We start from the raw sequence: 12,379 nt of genomic DNA on the forward strand, positions 1-12,379 counted from the left end.
AGTATAATGATACCTTTTGTGATGGTTACTAATACTTTATTTATTGTCTAATTTCTTTTAAAAAATATTAAAGATTCGTGGCTTCTAAGTTCGAGGAGATATTTACGAAGCATGCTCACACACATAGCGATGCTTTGACCAAGGAGGAACTCAAAGAGCTCCTCAACGCAAACAAAGAACCAAATGATCGTAAAGGAGGGTAAGTAATTTGGTTTAATTTTATATACCCAAAAACGCGATTATATGAATGATCTTTGATAATTTATGTGGACTGACAATGGCAGGATTCTAGCGTATGCGGAGTGGAAGGTATTGTATGATTTGTGCAAAGACAAGAATGGTTTGCTGCAGAAGGAGACAGTGAGAGCCGTCTATGATGGTTCTCTTTTCGAAAAACTCGAGAAACAAAGAGCTTCTAATAAATCCTAAGATACATGCATCCATAAAGAAACGCCTATCTAAATTCATTTATGCTCGTGAATTTGTTTGTTTTTTAAAAAATAACATTATCAAATCTTTATTATTATAGTAAAATATGGTGTAAAAGATTGATCATGATGTGATTGATTTTCTATAATTGTAGTTTCTAGTGTATTTGATTAATTTGTGTTTGTGTACGTACTATATCTTATTCCAATAAAAGGATAGTATATAATTTAAATTGAAGATACAAACATACAATATCTCAACCGATGAAAACGTTCCGAAGTTACAAAAATTAAGATTCAAGTCTCTCCACTTAGGGGATTTGGGGCTTTGGCAAGAAAATTAGAAACTTGAATCTAGTGGAGAGACTTGAATGTATCTGACCAGACTTTTAGGGGCTTCGGCAAGAAAAATAAAATCAGACGCACTTAATTATGGTTTTTGTCCCAATATAATTGGGTCAATTGAACAAAAATAAAGAATTAAAGCCATCAAGATCTGTTAGTTTAGGTAGCAGGCCCAATTTAAATATCAGATATTTGAAAGGTACGTACACAAACATTATTGGCAAACACAAACTTGGAACGTGTAATGTACCTTGTGAGCAATTTTAATAAAATTGGAATGATCGATACATCCGTATATTGTACCTTCTTTTTTTTTTTGGTCAAACAAAGTTTTCATTAACTTAAGATCTCAAAAGAGATGAGTTCATACAAATAGAAATACAAAGCAGATAATGAGAAAGGTTCCATGAGTTTTCCAAGAGGGTGCTTGACCTTGATAGGCTTGCAATGCTTGAAAGATCTTTTGGGACCAAAGCGGAATCGAACATGAAGATAGACTTCTCGAATTCCTCGACCAAAAAGTGATCATAGACAGCTCGCGCAATACATGCATATTGGCTTTTAAAAAGGTGCTCCAGAAGGGAGTCACATGATGGGTAGCTCGCCAATAAGAGACTAATCAAGAACTAAGGTTCAAGAGTTGCAACAATTTTAAACTCAAGTGATATATGTAATATGGTAACAGAGCAGGTGGGTCTTCCCTCACATGAAGCCATCGGCCATGGAGGTTAAGGAATTTCACACAAAACTTCTAGTGGGTTATACACTGGAATAGTAATACATATCCAAGCTTACCATCAATAAGCGAATGGGGAAGGGGGTTGGGAGTTGGGCTTGTCCAAAGGGCATACTTGAAAAGATAAATGCAAAACTGTAACAAAGCAGGTGGGTCCTCCCTCGCATGAAGCTCTTGGCCATGGAGTTTAAGGAATTCCACACAAAGCTTGTAGCAAGAGTTACACTGAGACAATAAACCGGACCCTAAGTTCAACACATTAGGCAATTGGTGGTCGGGGTTGTGGGTTTTACAAAAGTTTTGATACAAGCTTTCAATCTGACCTTGTCAGGAATACATATCTAACCAGCCTAAGGAGCCTTCTACTTTGCTATCATGGTGTGTGCCGCCAGCCAAAATAGGGATAAAAGGTTCCAATAGATTTGGGTTCAATAAGTTACTAGAGGGTCTAAACAGCTTCCAAATCAGAGATGTATCAAAACCTATCACAAACACAATATTGGACCATTGGGGATAAGGGCTGTAAACAGCTAGATTTTGCAGGGAATGTGATAGTTTGGTTGAGGGATTGGAAGGAGGGGGGCAGTAATCGCATGGGTTATAAACGCAAAACCCTTGTCTCGATGTCGCCATCCGACCAGGTTGGAGTCTTCGGCTAGTTAGGTCGGAGATACAAAGCAGCGGGACTTGGAGTTGCAGAGCGTTAAGACCAGATCTGAAGAAGGTGGTTTGATGCGAAAGACTGAGATGCGGGATAACAGCGTCCAAAGGGACCCTCTTCACTGGGAGCCTCAAGGAGCTGGACTCGCCGAGAAGATCCATCGGCTGAGGGAAGGGGGACTGAAGCTGAAGCAATTTAGGAGCGGAGATTTGAGATCTCAGAAACCGATTGAAACAAGAGACGCAAAGACCAAGCTTAAAAGACAGATGAAACGACGAAGAAGAAGAAACGGTGTCCCAGCGACGCCGACCATCGTCGACGCCGCCGAAAATGAGAGCCTCGGGGATTGTGCCAGAGAGAGTTTGCGGCTAGGGCGAACTGTTCTTCCTTGTATGTTGTACCTTAGAATATGAAATTACACATTAAAAATAAAATAAAATAAAAGATATAATCAAGATTCAGTTAGAGAGTGAATCAAAGGAAGAATTATTCTCATTAATTAGTAAACTAATGATACATTAGTGTTATATATAAGTGTATCAAATATCTAAACCAACTTCTAATCCCGGTTATCTAATAGATATTATGCTTATTGTGGTGTCTAATCTATAGCATGTGTAATGTTACATTCTTGTAGTTCCCTTTTCATTTCAGGTGAAAACTTTTGTTTAAAGAGACAGTCCGTGATAGGGGCCAGGTGGGTGAGTTTAAACCTTTTTATTCCTCAAAATAATTAGATGCCGACAAATTATGTCTTAATCCATAACTAATCTACTTTCATATATGGCATTGATTAATTTCTTTATACACTTTTGAGGATATGTTGGTCTCCCAATATATAAAAGTTATGCTCAGATATATCGCAACAATTAAATGACTTTATAAAAGAAATAATAATAATCAGATTCTTACTTCTTACAATACAATGTAAACAGATCCCATCATTGATGCGTAAGAAGAGAAAAGTTATATACATAAAATATATATATATATATATATATATATATATATATATATATAACAATTACATTTGATCTTGCTATGAACATATCCATGTGAAAATAGACAGACTTTGAGAACAAGGAAAGTAAAACAGAGGGATATTGGTCTTGTCATTTTGTATATATAACTTTTGAATATTTTTCTGAGAAAAAAAAACTTTTGAATATTTTTGTTATGATTTTATTTATCCAGATGATCTCTAGCCTTTAAGGAAGTATTAGAGTTCAAATCTTTAATTATAGTTATAAGAGAGCTACTGATTTCAACTCTAAAAGATCTCCACAATATTTCCAATAAACATTTTCCTTTTGACACTGAGGAACGACGAGTCAACTGAATTATGTTAGTCTAAATTCAAGAAAACTATGAAGTCTGCAATACCAATTTTTATTATTATTTTCAAGAACTTGACCAATGACTTATTAGAAGTCAAGCACGAAAATACTCATCAAAATCCTTTAATTTCTGCTATATTTTTCTCGATCTCTAAAACTATACTTTTTTGGTATCTATTTTTTTTAGAAAATAATGTTAAATTATATTTAAAAAGTAAAAATATTGTTTTACAACAAGTGCATCATTGTTGAGTGTATAGAAAGTAAATTCAAAATCTAGTGTCTAGCCAAAGAAGGAGACCAGATTTGTAGTGTCTATCTCCTTTGAGACCAATTGCCAGGAGTTGGTCTCTCATGTGTTTGTCGATGCGCTGAATACTTTCTCGGTATCTAAATGGTTACCATTATTGATCTTGGAAAAACCAAAACAGATTTACTAGGTACTATGAAAGAAAGATGTTCGAAATACCAATTCAGTCTAATTCTAATCGAATCAAAATACTATTACCCCAAAAAATGCAAAAAAGAGAAGAAAAACCAAATCAAAACCTAAGATTAAACACCCCTAATTTGGAGCAAAAATGTTTAGAACTTTCTATAGACATTAAAGCTTTAAGTCATAAACTAAAACAAAAGTCTTTTACTATATTACTTTTGGTAGGCCCTGATCGTTAGTGAATGATAAAACTTGTAAGACGCCTTTTCAAACGTTATCCAGTCTTTGTTTAGCTGTTCTTTTCACTCATATCTTTTCTCTCTTCTTATGTTACGTTTTATTTTGGAAAGTAATATGACGACACCACGTAATTACCATAACTTTCTGCTCTCAATTATTATGTATCTTCTAATTAATGAGTAATGTTATTATTCAACTTCATAACTGATTCACATAGATCCCTTCTCGAGAAATTGATTGCGTTTTAGTGTTTCACTTCAGTTAGCAACGTTTTAGTATCATGACTGTAAAAGGTCAAAACACTGCATATGCATGTTTTTTTTCCTTCTGTTTTTTTTTCATTTAATATATTTTGATATACACTACACGCTTGTTGTAATTAATTTATAAAGATTAGAGGATATACACTACACGCATGTTGTAACTAATCAATTTATATGTGTAGGACTGTTGGACATACATACTTTAACATATACAACAGATATACTAGTGGATTTTTAAACAGTATTTCATACTTCAACAATAATAAAAGAAAAATCAAAAATACTATAGTCAGTATGACAAATATCAATATATGCTCTATAGCCAAAGAAAAAGTCTTACACAATCGACCGTGTGGTGGTTTGAAGAAACTAAACAGAAGTAGGTCAGAGAACTGTATTATCTTATCTATTAGCTTACCGGTCCCGTAACTGAAACTTTGACGTTGGAAGCCTAGTAACCCTGTTGATCTCATTTTATAAAAATACAACCATGATTGTATAATGTATTATATATCTCGACCAGCACGCCAAGATCCCTTTCCATATAATTAAAATTCATTTAAAAGTACCATTGCCTATCCAAATTCTATACGCCATACTATATGTAATAAACTAATAACCATAACTCATTTTCATGACGTATAGTCCGCTCATTACTCGGCATTATTTTCTGTTACTCATATTGCTTTTCTAACCAAGAAACTCACTACTAGCTATGGTCTATTTATCTTTATCATGACAATATATATACACACACACATAATGCTAGAAGCTTCTTCCTGTATTCACTTCGTAAAAGACAAAAGTAGACCGAAGATATATATGAAAGAAATATTGAGAAAGACATCTTTGGCGATTATATTAAATGTCAAGAAGCTTGTTTTGAATCAATTTCGTGGCAATTCCGCCAATTTTATACGCCTTTAAACTCCATAGCGGATCCATATATACTATTAGAAAAGTTAAGGCCTCAAGAAACTCCTCAGTTTATTCTCCTTCTTAATTAGTGGAGTGGATTACAGAAAAGTGATTATTGATTAACTCGTAATACTGTAGAAGAAAAAGAATACACACAAGTCACTGTTGAAGTCTCAATATCGAATAGACGAATACAAATCAAATGAGTAAAAAGCCTATAAAAATATACTTATCATAAAAGATTAAATAGACGCACATTGCCAAATTCCACATTTAAGTTCTAAACAAATCAGTCTGAAAACGAAGAATGAGTTGCATTATTTTTAGTAATTTGAATAACACGGAATTTGCAAATTGTAGAAAGTCTAAAGAACGTCCCCAACCCAAAAAAATAAAAAAATAAAGCATGCAACATGGAACCACACATAAGAGTACCCTTCTTTACGTTAATTCTCTTTAAAGCAAGTCTTCTCTCTACAACTTCTATTTTACCAAATCATCTCACTTTCTCTATCTCTAAAAAAAAGAAGAAGGTAAACAACTAAACATGTCCAAGACAAAGACGACCCTTCTCTGTTTCCTTCTCACCGCCGTCATCCTAATGAATCCATCTTCCTCCACCCCCACGGACAATTACATATACGCCGTTTGCTCTCCGGCTAAGTTCTCCCCTGGCTCCGGCTACGAGACAAATCTAAACTCTCTCCTCTCTTCCTTTGTCAGCTCCACCGTCCAAATCCGCTATGCCAACTTCACCGTTCCTAACAAAAAGCCCGAACCCGGGGTTACCGTATACGGTGTTTTCCAGTGCCGAGGCGACCTCGACCCAACCGCCTGCTCAACGTGCGTATCACGCGCCAACGCACAGATCGGAACCTTATGCTCCAACTCGTACTCCGGGTTCTTGATGATGGACAGCTGTCTGGTCCAGTACGACAACAGTTCGTTCTTTGGGGTACAAGACAAAACGTTGAGGCTCAACAAATGTGGGCAGGCGATGGAATTCAACGACCAGGATGGGTTGACCAGAATTAGTGACGTCATCGGTTCTTTAGGTTCCGGAAGCCAGCCCTACAGGACCGGTGGGAACGGGAATGTTCAGGGAGTGGCTCAGTGCATGGGAGATCTAAGTACAGCACAGTGTCAGGATTGCTTGTCTGATGCAATCGGACGGCTCAAATCTGATTGTGGGATGGCTCAGGGAGGATACGTTTACTTGTCCAAGTGTTACGCGCGATTCAGTGTCGCTGGCAGTCACGCGCGTCAGACCCCAAACTATGGTCAGTCTTCGTTTGTTTGTTTTCATTAGTAGTATAATAAGAAGTCGTAGTCACACAAGATTAAGAAAATATACAAATGTAACCATAGAAAGCAACATCTCTAGTCAAGTCGAGAAATATGATAATTATTTAGATGATTAACTTTTAAAAATATTAGTAGTTTACTAATCAAACCATATGATCTAATAGTTTGTGTGTGTGTTACTATTCGAATTTTAAACCCGTGAAATGTTAAATTATTGACAGAAGGAGAGAAGAAGGACAGTAAGGATGATGATAACGGAGTTGGGAAAACATTGGCGATAATAATAGGAATCGTCACCTTAATCATTTTGCTCGTTGTGTTTCTCGCTTTTCTTGGAAAGCAATGTAGAAAATTACAAGGTATATATGTTTTTTGTAATTTAATTTTCGTTTTTTTGTTTGGGTTCATTCATCATATATATAGACAAGATCTAATTAAATTACTATGTGTATGCTTTTTGCAGATGAGAAATGGTGTAAATGAAAAGACAAAGTGGGAAAGAGATCACCCAACGACTCGAGTCGAGCCACTGCTAGCTAGTTGTATTTTTGTAATTTTTTTTTGGTTCTCCCTCATAAGATGTACGTAGTTATAGTAAGTAAATTAATATTTATATGATTGTCGTTTCGAATCGGTTTATGTATAATTGTCGGACTTATATAGGCCAAATCGATATATTCTTCTTTCATGTGAATGAAACATTCGTTTCTGTATATATTTATAATTGCCACTTTTTCGTCTATGCAAATTTACAAGAAAACATACACATATATGTTTAAAGAAATGAACGTGTCAAGAATAATGGAACACAATAAACACGATATATATATAGGTTGAAGATCCAAAAAAATAAAATCATTTTGCTCGTCCTATTGTGTATGGCAAAACGAATCTTTTCTTCTTATGGCATCATTATTTATTCTCATATTGTCTAAAGAACAACAATGAAGACTTGGCCTAATGTCCTTTTAATCATTAAAAATGATAATTTAAAATTGTAAGCCAATTTGCCAAATGGTTTTTATGACTTTGAAAGACCAACTAACGTCTAATTCTTTTCCATATTCTTTATTTTCTGATAGTTTTGACATGTACCATCGATGAGAGATTGCTTAATAACCTGGTTCTTCTTTCATACATTAAACTAACAAATGAAATGTATATGATTGAAACTCTTGATGTATAAGAGAAAAAATATTATTATATGGTATAACAAAAACATTTATCAAAGATTCAAAACTTCCACGTATTAGAAAATTCGCTTTAGTAAGAATACTCAATCTACATGTTCTTTAAGGGTTAGTTTGATGTCAAAACTCAAAAGAAAACTTGAAGAATGATGCATTTAGCCAATCTAGTAGACAGTATTTATGGGCCGATAACATACTTATAGGCCTTAAGATAAGCTAAGGGAAACTTCGTTTAGCCCATTGAGCATCATCCCTCGTGGGTTACCCAATAAAGTGACACTTCAATTCGTCTCCACGAAAGAGTCTCGTCGGCGATCAGCTCATCAAAGTCATCATCATGATTCATGATAGATATCATAATACTTTACGAAGAAAAAAAAAAAAAGAAATGAAAGTGATAAAATACCAAACCGTTGCATAAGAAGAAGCAAAACCACACACCTTTTACATGTGTGAGAGAGTGAGTTCACAAATAAAATATCCAAATCCAATAAGCCAAAACCTTTTTGAAAAAAAAAAGAATTAAATAGAAACAAGCACTTAGCCACCGACAGATGTCTAATTGTATATGGTCCTCAGAAATATAAAAAAATCAAAAGAATAAACACGTGATAATTAACCAGTCTAATCGGTCACACCAACCGTTAGTTCCCGGTATTAAACAAAAAAAAAGCAACCACATGCTCTTTTAATCAAGCAAAGCCCCTTCTTTAAAAAAAAAAACAAGCGGGTTATAAAAATTAGACTCTCTCCAAAAAGTGTGTCTGCAACATTTACCAAAACGAAACCTTCCTTTGTTGTTGTTTCTCTCCACTTCTTCCTTTCTTTAAATTGAATTGTTTTTTGTGCACAAACAGAGAGAAGCTACATAACGTAATTTGAGCGTTTTTTTGTCTATTGCAATGGAAAGAGATTTTCTGGGTTTGAGCGACAAGCAGTATCTGAGTTGTAATAACGATGATGGTGTCGGAGAACGAGGTTTGTGTTCTTCTTGTTGTCTCTAGGATCTTTTTATTTCTAATGTTTTATATGTCGTCCAAAAGTTTTTTTATTTATATAAATTTTCAGATTCCGAAACATAGAATAAAAGATTCCATTAAATCTTGAATGAAAAATTTAAAAAATTAACCACGAGGTGGTGGGTTAGTGGTTCTAGCATTGGTGGAAGAGTCGTCCTGTTCGTCTAGGCCATGGATCGATTCTTCCCAAGCGCAGAATTACTCAGCTTTATCCTTTTGGCCAAATGTATATGAGCTTATTGCTTACGGCCCATTTGCATATCTAGGGGGACCCGATCTATGTGATACCCTCTTCCCAAAGAGATTAGTTTCGGACCCCTCCATAGGTCTGGGAATTTACTGTATGAGTTAACAAAAAAAAAAAAGTTTAAAATTTTTTATATACTTTTAGGGTTGTTGAGTAAGAAGTCAGCTAGACAATTGGGGAAGGCAGAGGTTCTTGCTACTTCAAATTTCATGCCTGCTTCAGATTTTCAGGTTGGTTCAACTTAACTAACATTCAGCTCAGTCTCTTTAATTTACTTACCATTAATTTGGTTTCCTATTTTTTATAACCTTGTTGTTTATTTGGTAATCTAATGGTTTTATAAGCTAGCCTACCGGATAATCATACTTTTTTACCATTTAAGCAATTCTTTTAACACACACATTTAAGAAGTTGTGTTATGTTTTGTGTCCCACACACATCCAAATCATAATTGTCATCTTGTGTTGTTGTGTATGTGGCCAATACAAGAATTTTCTTCTTAATATTTTATTAAAAGAAGTTGTGTTGATAAGAGTTTGTAGGGTCGTTTGCCAGCCGCAAAGTTAGGGACAAATAATATAATCTAATTAAAAAAAATATGGCGTTTGGATCACGGATCACGGATCACGTTTCATATTGGCAACTTTTTTTGTTGTAAGAATATTAGAGACATGTAATAATGTAAAGATGTTGACGTCGCAGGAGGCTAAGGTGTTTCCTGGTGGATACCAGTGGGGATCAGTTTCCGCGGCCAGCGTTTTCCGCAGAGGCCAATTTGGCGGTGCGTTTCAGAACGCGACCCCGCTTTTACTAGGCGGATCAGTTCCTTTACCAACTCATCCTTCACTTGTTCCACGGTAATTTCTTTATTTTATTTTTATGCTAAAGAATTCAACAAAATATTATTACTATTTTAATATTTGTGATTTTGGTTATGTGCTTTGTGGAAACAGAATGGCTTCTTCGGGATCAACTCCTCCTCAGCTCACTATCTTCTACGCTGGAACTGTTAGCGTCTTTAATGACATATCTCCTGATAAGGTATATATAATCAAGATTCCATACGATTAACATTTTTACACATGACATGACATGTTCTAATAACATAGGCTAATGATGATTTATGAATAGGCTCAAGCCATCATGTTATGTGCTGGGAAAGGTTTTAAAGTTGAAACTGGAGAGAGCAGCTTGAAGAAACAACAACCCGTTCGAGAGGCTGAAAAAGTGTATGGAAAACAAATCCATAACACTGCTGCTGCTGCATCGTCAAGCTCTGCCAATCACAATGTTATTTACTCAAAATGTAGGGACAACAAACACGTTGATGTTGCCACGACTAATGCCATGAGCATGATCGAATCATTCAATGCAGCAGCTCCTGGAAACATGATTCCTTCAGGTATAATCTTAAAACATATCTTTTCTTTTCATTTATTTATTTATTTTTTTTTCTTTTGGACAAATCACATAGAATATGTCTAATACTCAAAAATTGCTTTCTTATCAGTTCCACAAGCTCGGAAAGCATCCTTGGCTCGGTTCTTGGAGAAGCGCAAAGAGAGGTATGATTTTGTATTTTCTTTATAAGAAGCTCGAGCTTTGCAATGGAAATCTTAACGAATTAATTAATGTTTTGTTGATGCAGGCTTATGAGTGCATTGCCATACAAGAAGATGCTTCTTGATTTGTCGACAGGAGAATCCAGTGGAATGAACTACTCTTCTACTTCACCTACCTAAAAATCTTTCTTGATTTCTTTTTATAAACCTTTTTGAGGTTTTTTATTTTATTTTTACGATGGTAATATGTTATTTTTAATCATTAGATTATGATTATAGCCTATACCATTTATATATATTTACGTGCGGGAGAAGGCGTTAGGGCGTCTCTGTATTTGATCATTGTTTGTAATGCTTTGATCTATTATTGTAGGATTATTACTTTATAACCTTAAGCAATAACAGATATACGTTTGTCATGTCTGTCAAGAATTTAAGATCGAATAAATATTCACTATTGTTATTAAATTATCTTTTTCTGATCACAAACGAAAATTTTGGATACATTTGCTAAAGAGAATAAATACCAAATTCGTGATCATAGATATTTATATTTATTGAGGCAGAGAAATTATATCGTAGGAAAGTAGTAATGGTGAAGGAGATGTATATCTCCATAGAAAAGTTTGGTGAGGAGGACCGAAAATAAAAACAAAAGAGCTGTGAAACTGTAAATTCATCACAAAAAATACGTTCATATTTTATGAGTGGATAAGAACGAACGATCCTCGTCTTATCAGTATTGCATATCTCACACCATTTACTCTTGGTGTCCTTACATGCCCCCACCAAGTTGTGCAATTGGAACTACCAGTCTACCACTACACAATTCAAAAGTACATTGTTGGGGCTAATTTTAGTCCGTTTGTGTTTTGTTATATCAACTGATGGATTCTTATGATTCCTAATGCTCATTTTAAGTGTTATCTCATTCATTCTCAATTAAATACACTCTTCTTAGAAAGAGATTTTTGTGGAAATTATGAGATGATATTTCACTATAGGGATAAACACATTTATAGGAGAGGATAATGTGCGCTGACATAAACGTTTACCTATATATAATGTATGTCATTTATATTCACAACAAAAGACAACCTGAACATATAAAATTAGAAGATGATACTTTTATATTTAGTGTGTTATGTCTTTTGAATTAGTCGATATGTTCTTTTTTTCCAAAACATGTCTTATGTGGATTTGGATCCGGGTTGTGACACATCAACATTACCGGTACAAACCACTATACTACATGTTTATACATAATTTAGTTAATAAATATAAGTTTGATTTTGATTTGAAATTTTTGTATCATTTTTCATTGATTTAATGTTAGAAAAATGTTGAGACAAGCCAACGTTTCATCTCTCTTGTTTATCTATTGGTATTGAGAACGATTTAAGGCTATAAAAAATGTAAATTGACCAGTGGTTGTGTAGTCCTATTTTCCATGAATCTTCATTGCTCAAGTTTTTGTTGGTGACATTTGAAAGAAATAATTGAAATGGGTGGCCTAAAATGAGCGATTTAACGTTATACATTTTGTTTTTCCGGAAACATAGCTTTCCAAAAAAATTTCTAATGTCTTCTCTCTTTGTTTGACAACTCACACAACTGGTTGTTCGTCATTAACCTAAATATAAACCAAACTTGTATTATCTCTAAGGTTTGTGTGAACATAAAAAAAAAAAA

General features: G+C 34.5%; 3 protein-coding genes across 4 annotated transcripts in view; all 3 read left to right on the top strand.

Moving 5' to 3' along the window:
• LOC104753756 (probable peroxygenase 4) overlaps nt 1-429 on the top strand; it is a 1,595-nt gene extending 1,166 nt beyond the window's left edge. The window contains exons 6-7 of the mRNA XM_010475959.2: nt 181-199; nt 285-429. Coding sequence (XP_010474261.1) covers nt 181-199; nt 285-429 — 164 coding nt within the window. The remainder of the gene's footprint in view (nt 1-180; nt 200-284) is intronic.
• On the top strand, nt 5,798-7,384 carry LOC104750908 (cysteine-rich repeat secretory protein 2-like). 2 transcript variants are annotated; one of them, XM_010472767.2, is made up of 3 exons: nt 5,798-6,644; nt 6,894-7,028; nt 7,133-7,384. In XM_010472767.2, exons 1-3 carry the CDS (start codon nt 5,912-5,914, stop codon nt 7,150-7,152), a joined length of 888 nt encoding a protein of 295 aa, XP_010471069.1. In that variant the 5' UTR covers nt 5,798-5,911; the 3' UTR covers nt 7,153-7,384. The 2 variants fall into 2 exon arrangements, with proteins under 2 accessions (XP_010471069.1, XP_010471068.1); XM_010472766.2 differs by having other exon boundaries at nt 5,807-6,644; nt 6,891-7,028.
• Nucleotides 8,553-11,155, top strand: LOC104750909 (protein TIFY 7). The gene is made up of 7 exons (XM_010472768.1): nt 8,553-8,837; nt 9,270-9,355; nt 9,828-9,982; nt 10,079-10,166; nt 10,257-10,527; nt 10,636-10,690; nt 10,774-11,155. The coding sequence occupies exons 1-7, from the start codon at nt 8,762-8,764 to the stop codon at nt 10,865-10,867; spliced, it is 825 nt and encodes a 274-aa protein (XP_010471070.1). The 5' UTR covers nt 8,553-8,761; the 3' UTR covers nt 10,868-11,155.

The sequence above is a fragment of the Camelina sativa genome, chromosome 16 (assembly GCF_000633955.1).
Source record: "Camelina sativa cultivar DH55 chromosome 16, Cs, whole genome shotgun sequence".
Classification (NCBI taxonomy): Eukaryota; Viridiplantae; Streptophyta; class Magnoliopsida; order Brassicales; family Brassicaceae; genus Camelina; species Camelina sativa.

Excerpts from the sequence above, each read along its gene's own strand:
- LOC104750908 (XM_010472766.2), top strand. The coding sequence starts at position 5,912 with ATGTCCAAGACAAAGACGACCCTTCTCTGTTTCCTTCTCACCGCCGTC. Across the intron at positions 6,645-6,890 it reads GCGTCAGACCCCAAACTATG|AAGGAGAGAAGAAGGACAGT; the intron begins GTCAGTCTTCGT and ends AATTATTGACAG. Across the intron at positions 7,029-7,132 it reads GCAATGTAGAAAATTACAAG|ATGAGAAATGGTGTAAATGA; the intron begins GTATATATGTTT and ends TGCTTTTTGCAG.
- LOC104750909 (XM_010472768.1), top strand. The coding sequence starts at position 8,762 with ATGGAAAGAGATTTTCTGGGTTTGAGCGACAAGCAGTATCTGAGTTGT. Across the intron at positions 10,528-10,635 it reads TGGAAACATGATTCCTTCAG|TTCCACAAGCTCGGAAAGCA; the intron begins GTATAATCTTAA and ends CTTTCTTATCAG. Across the intron at positions 10,691-10,773 it reads TTGGAGAAGCGCAAAGAGAG|GCTTATGAGTGCATTGCCAT; the intron begins GTATGATTTTGT and ends TTGTTGATGCAG.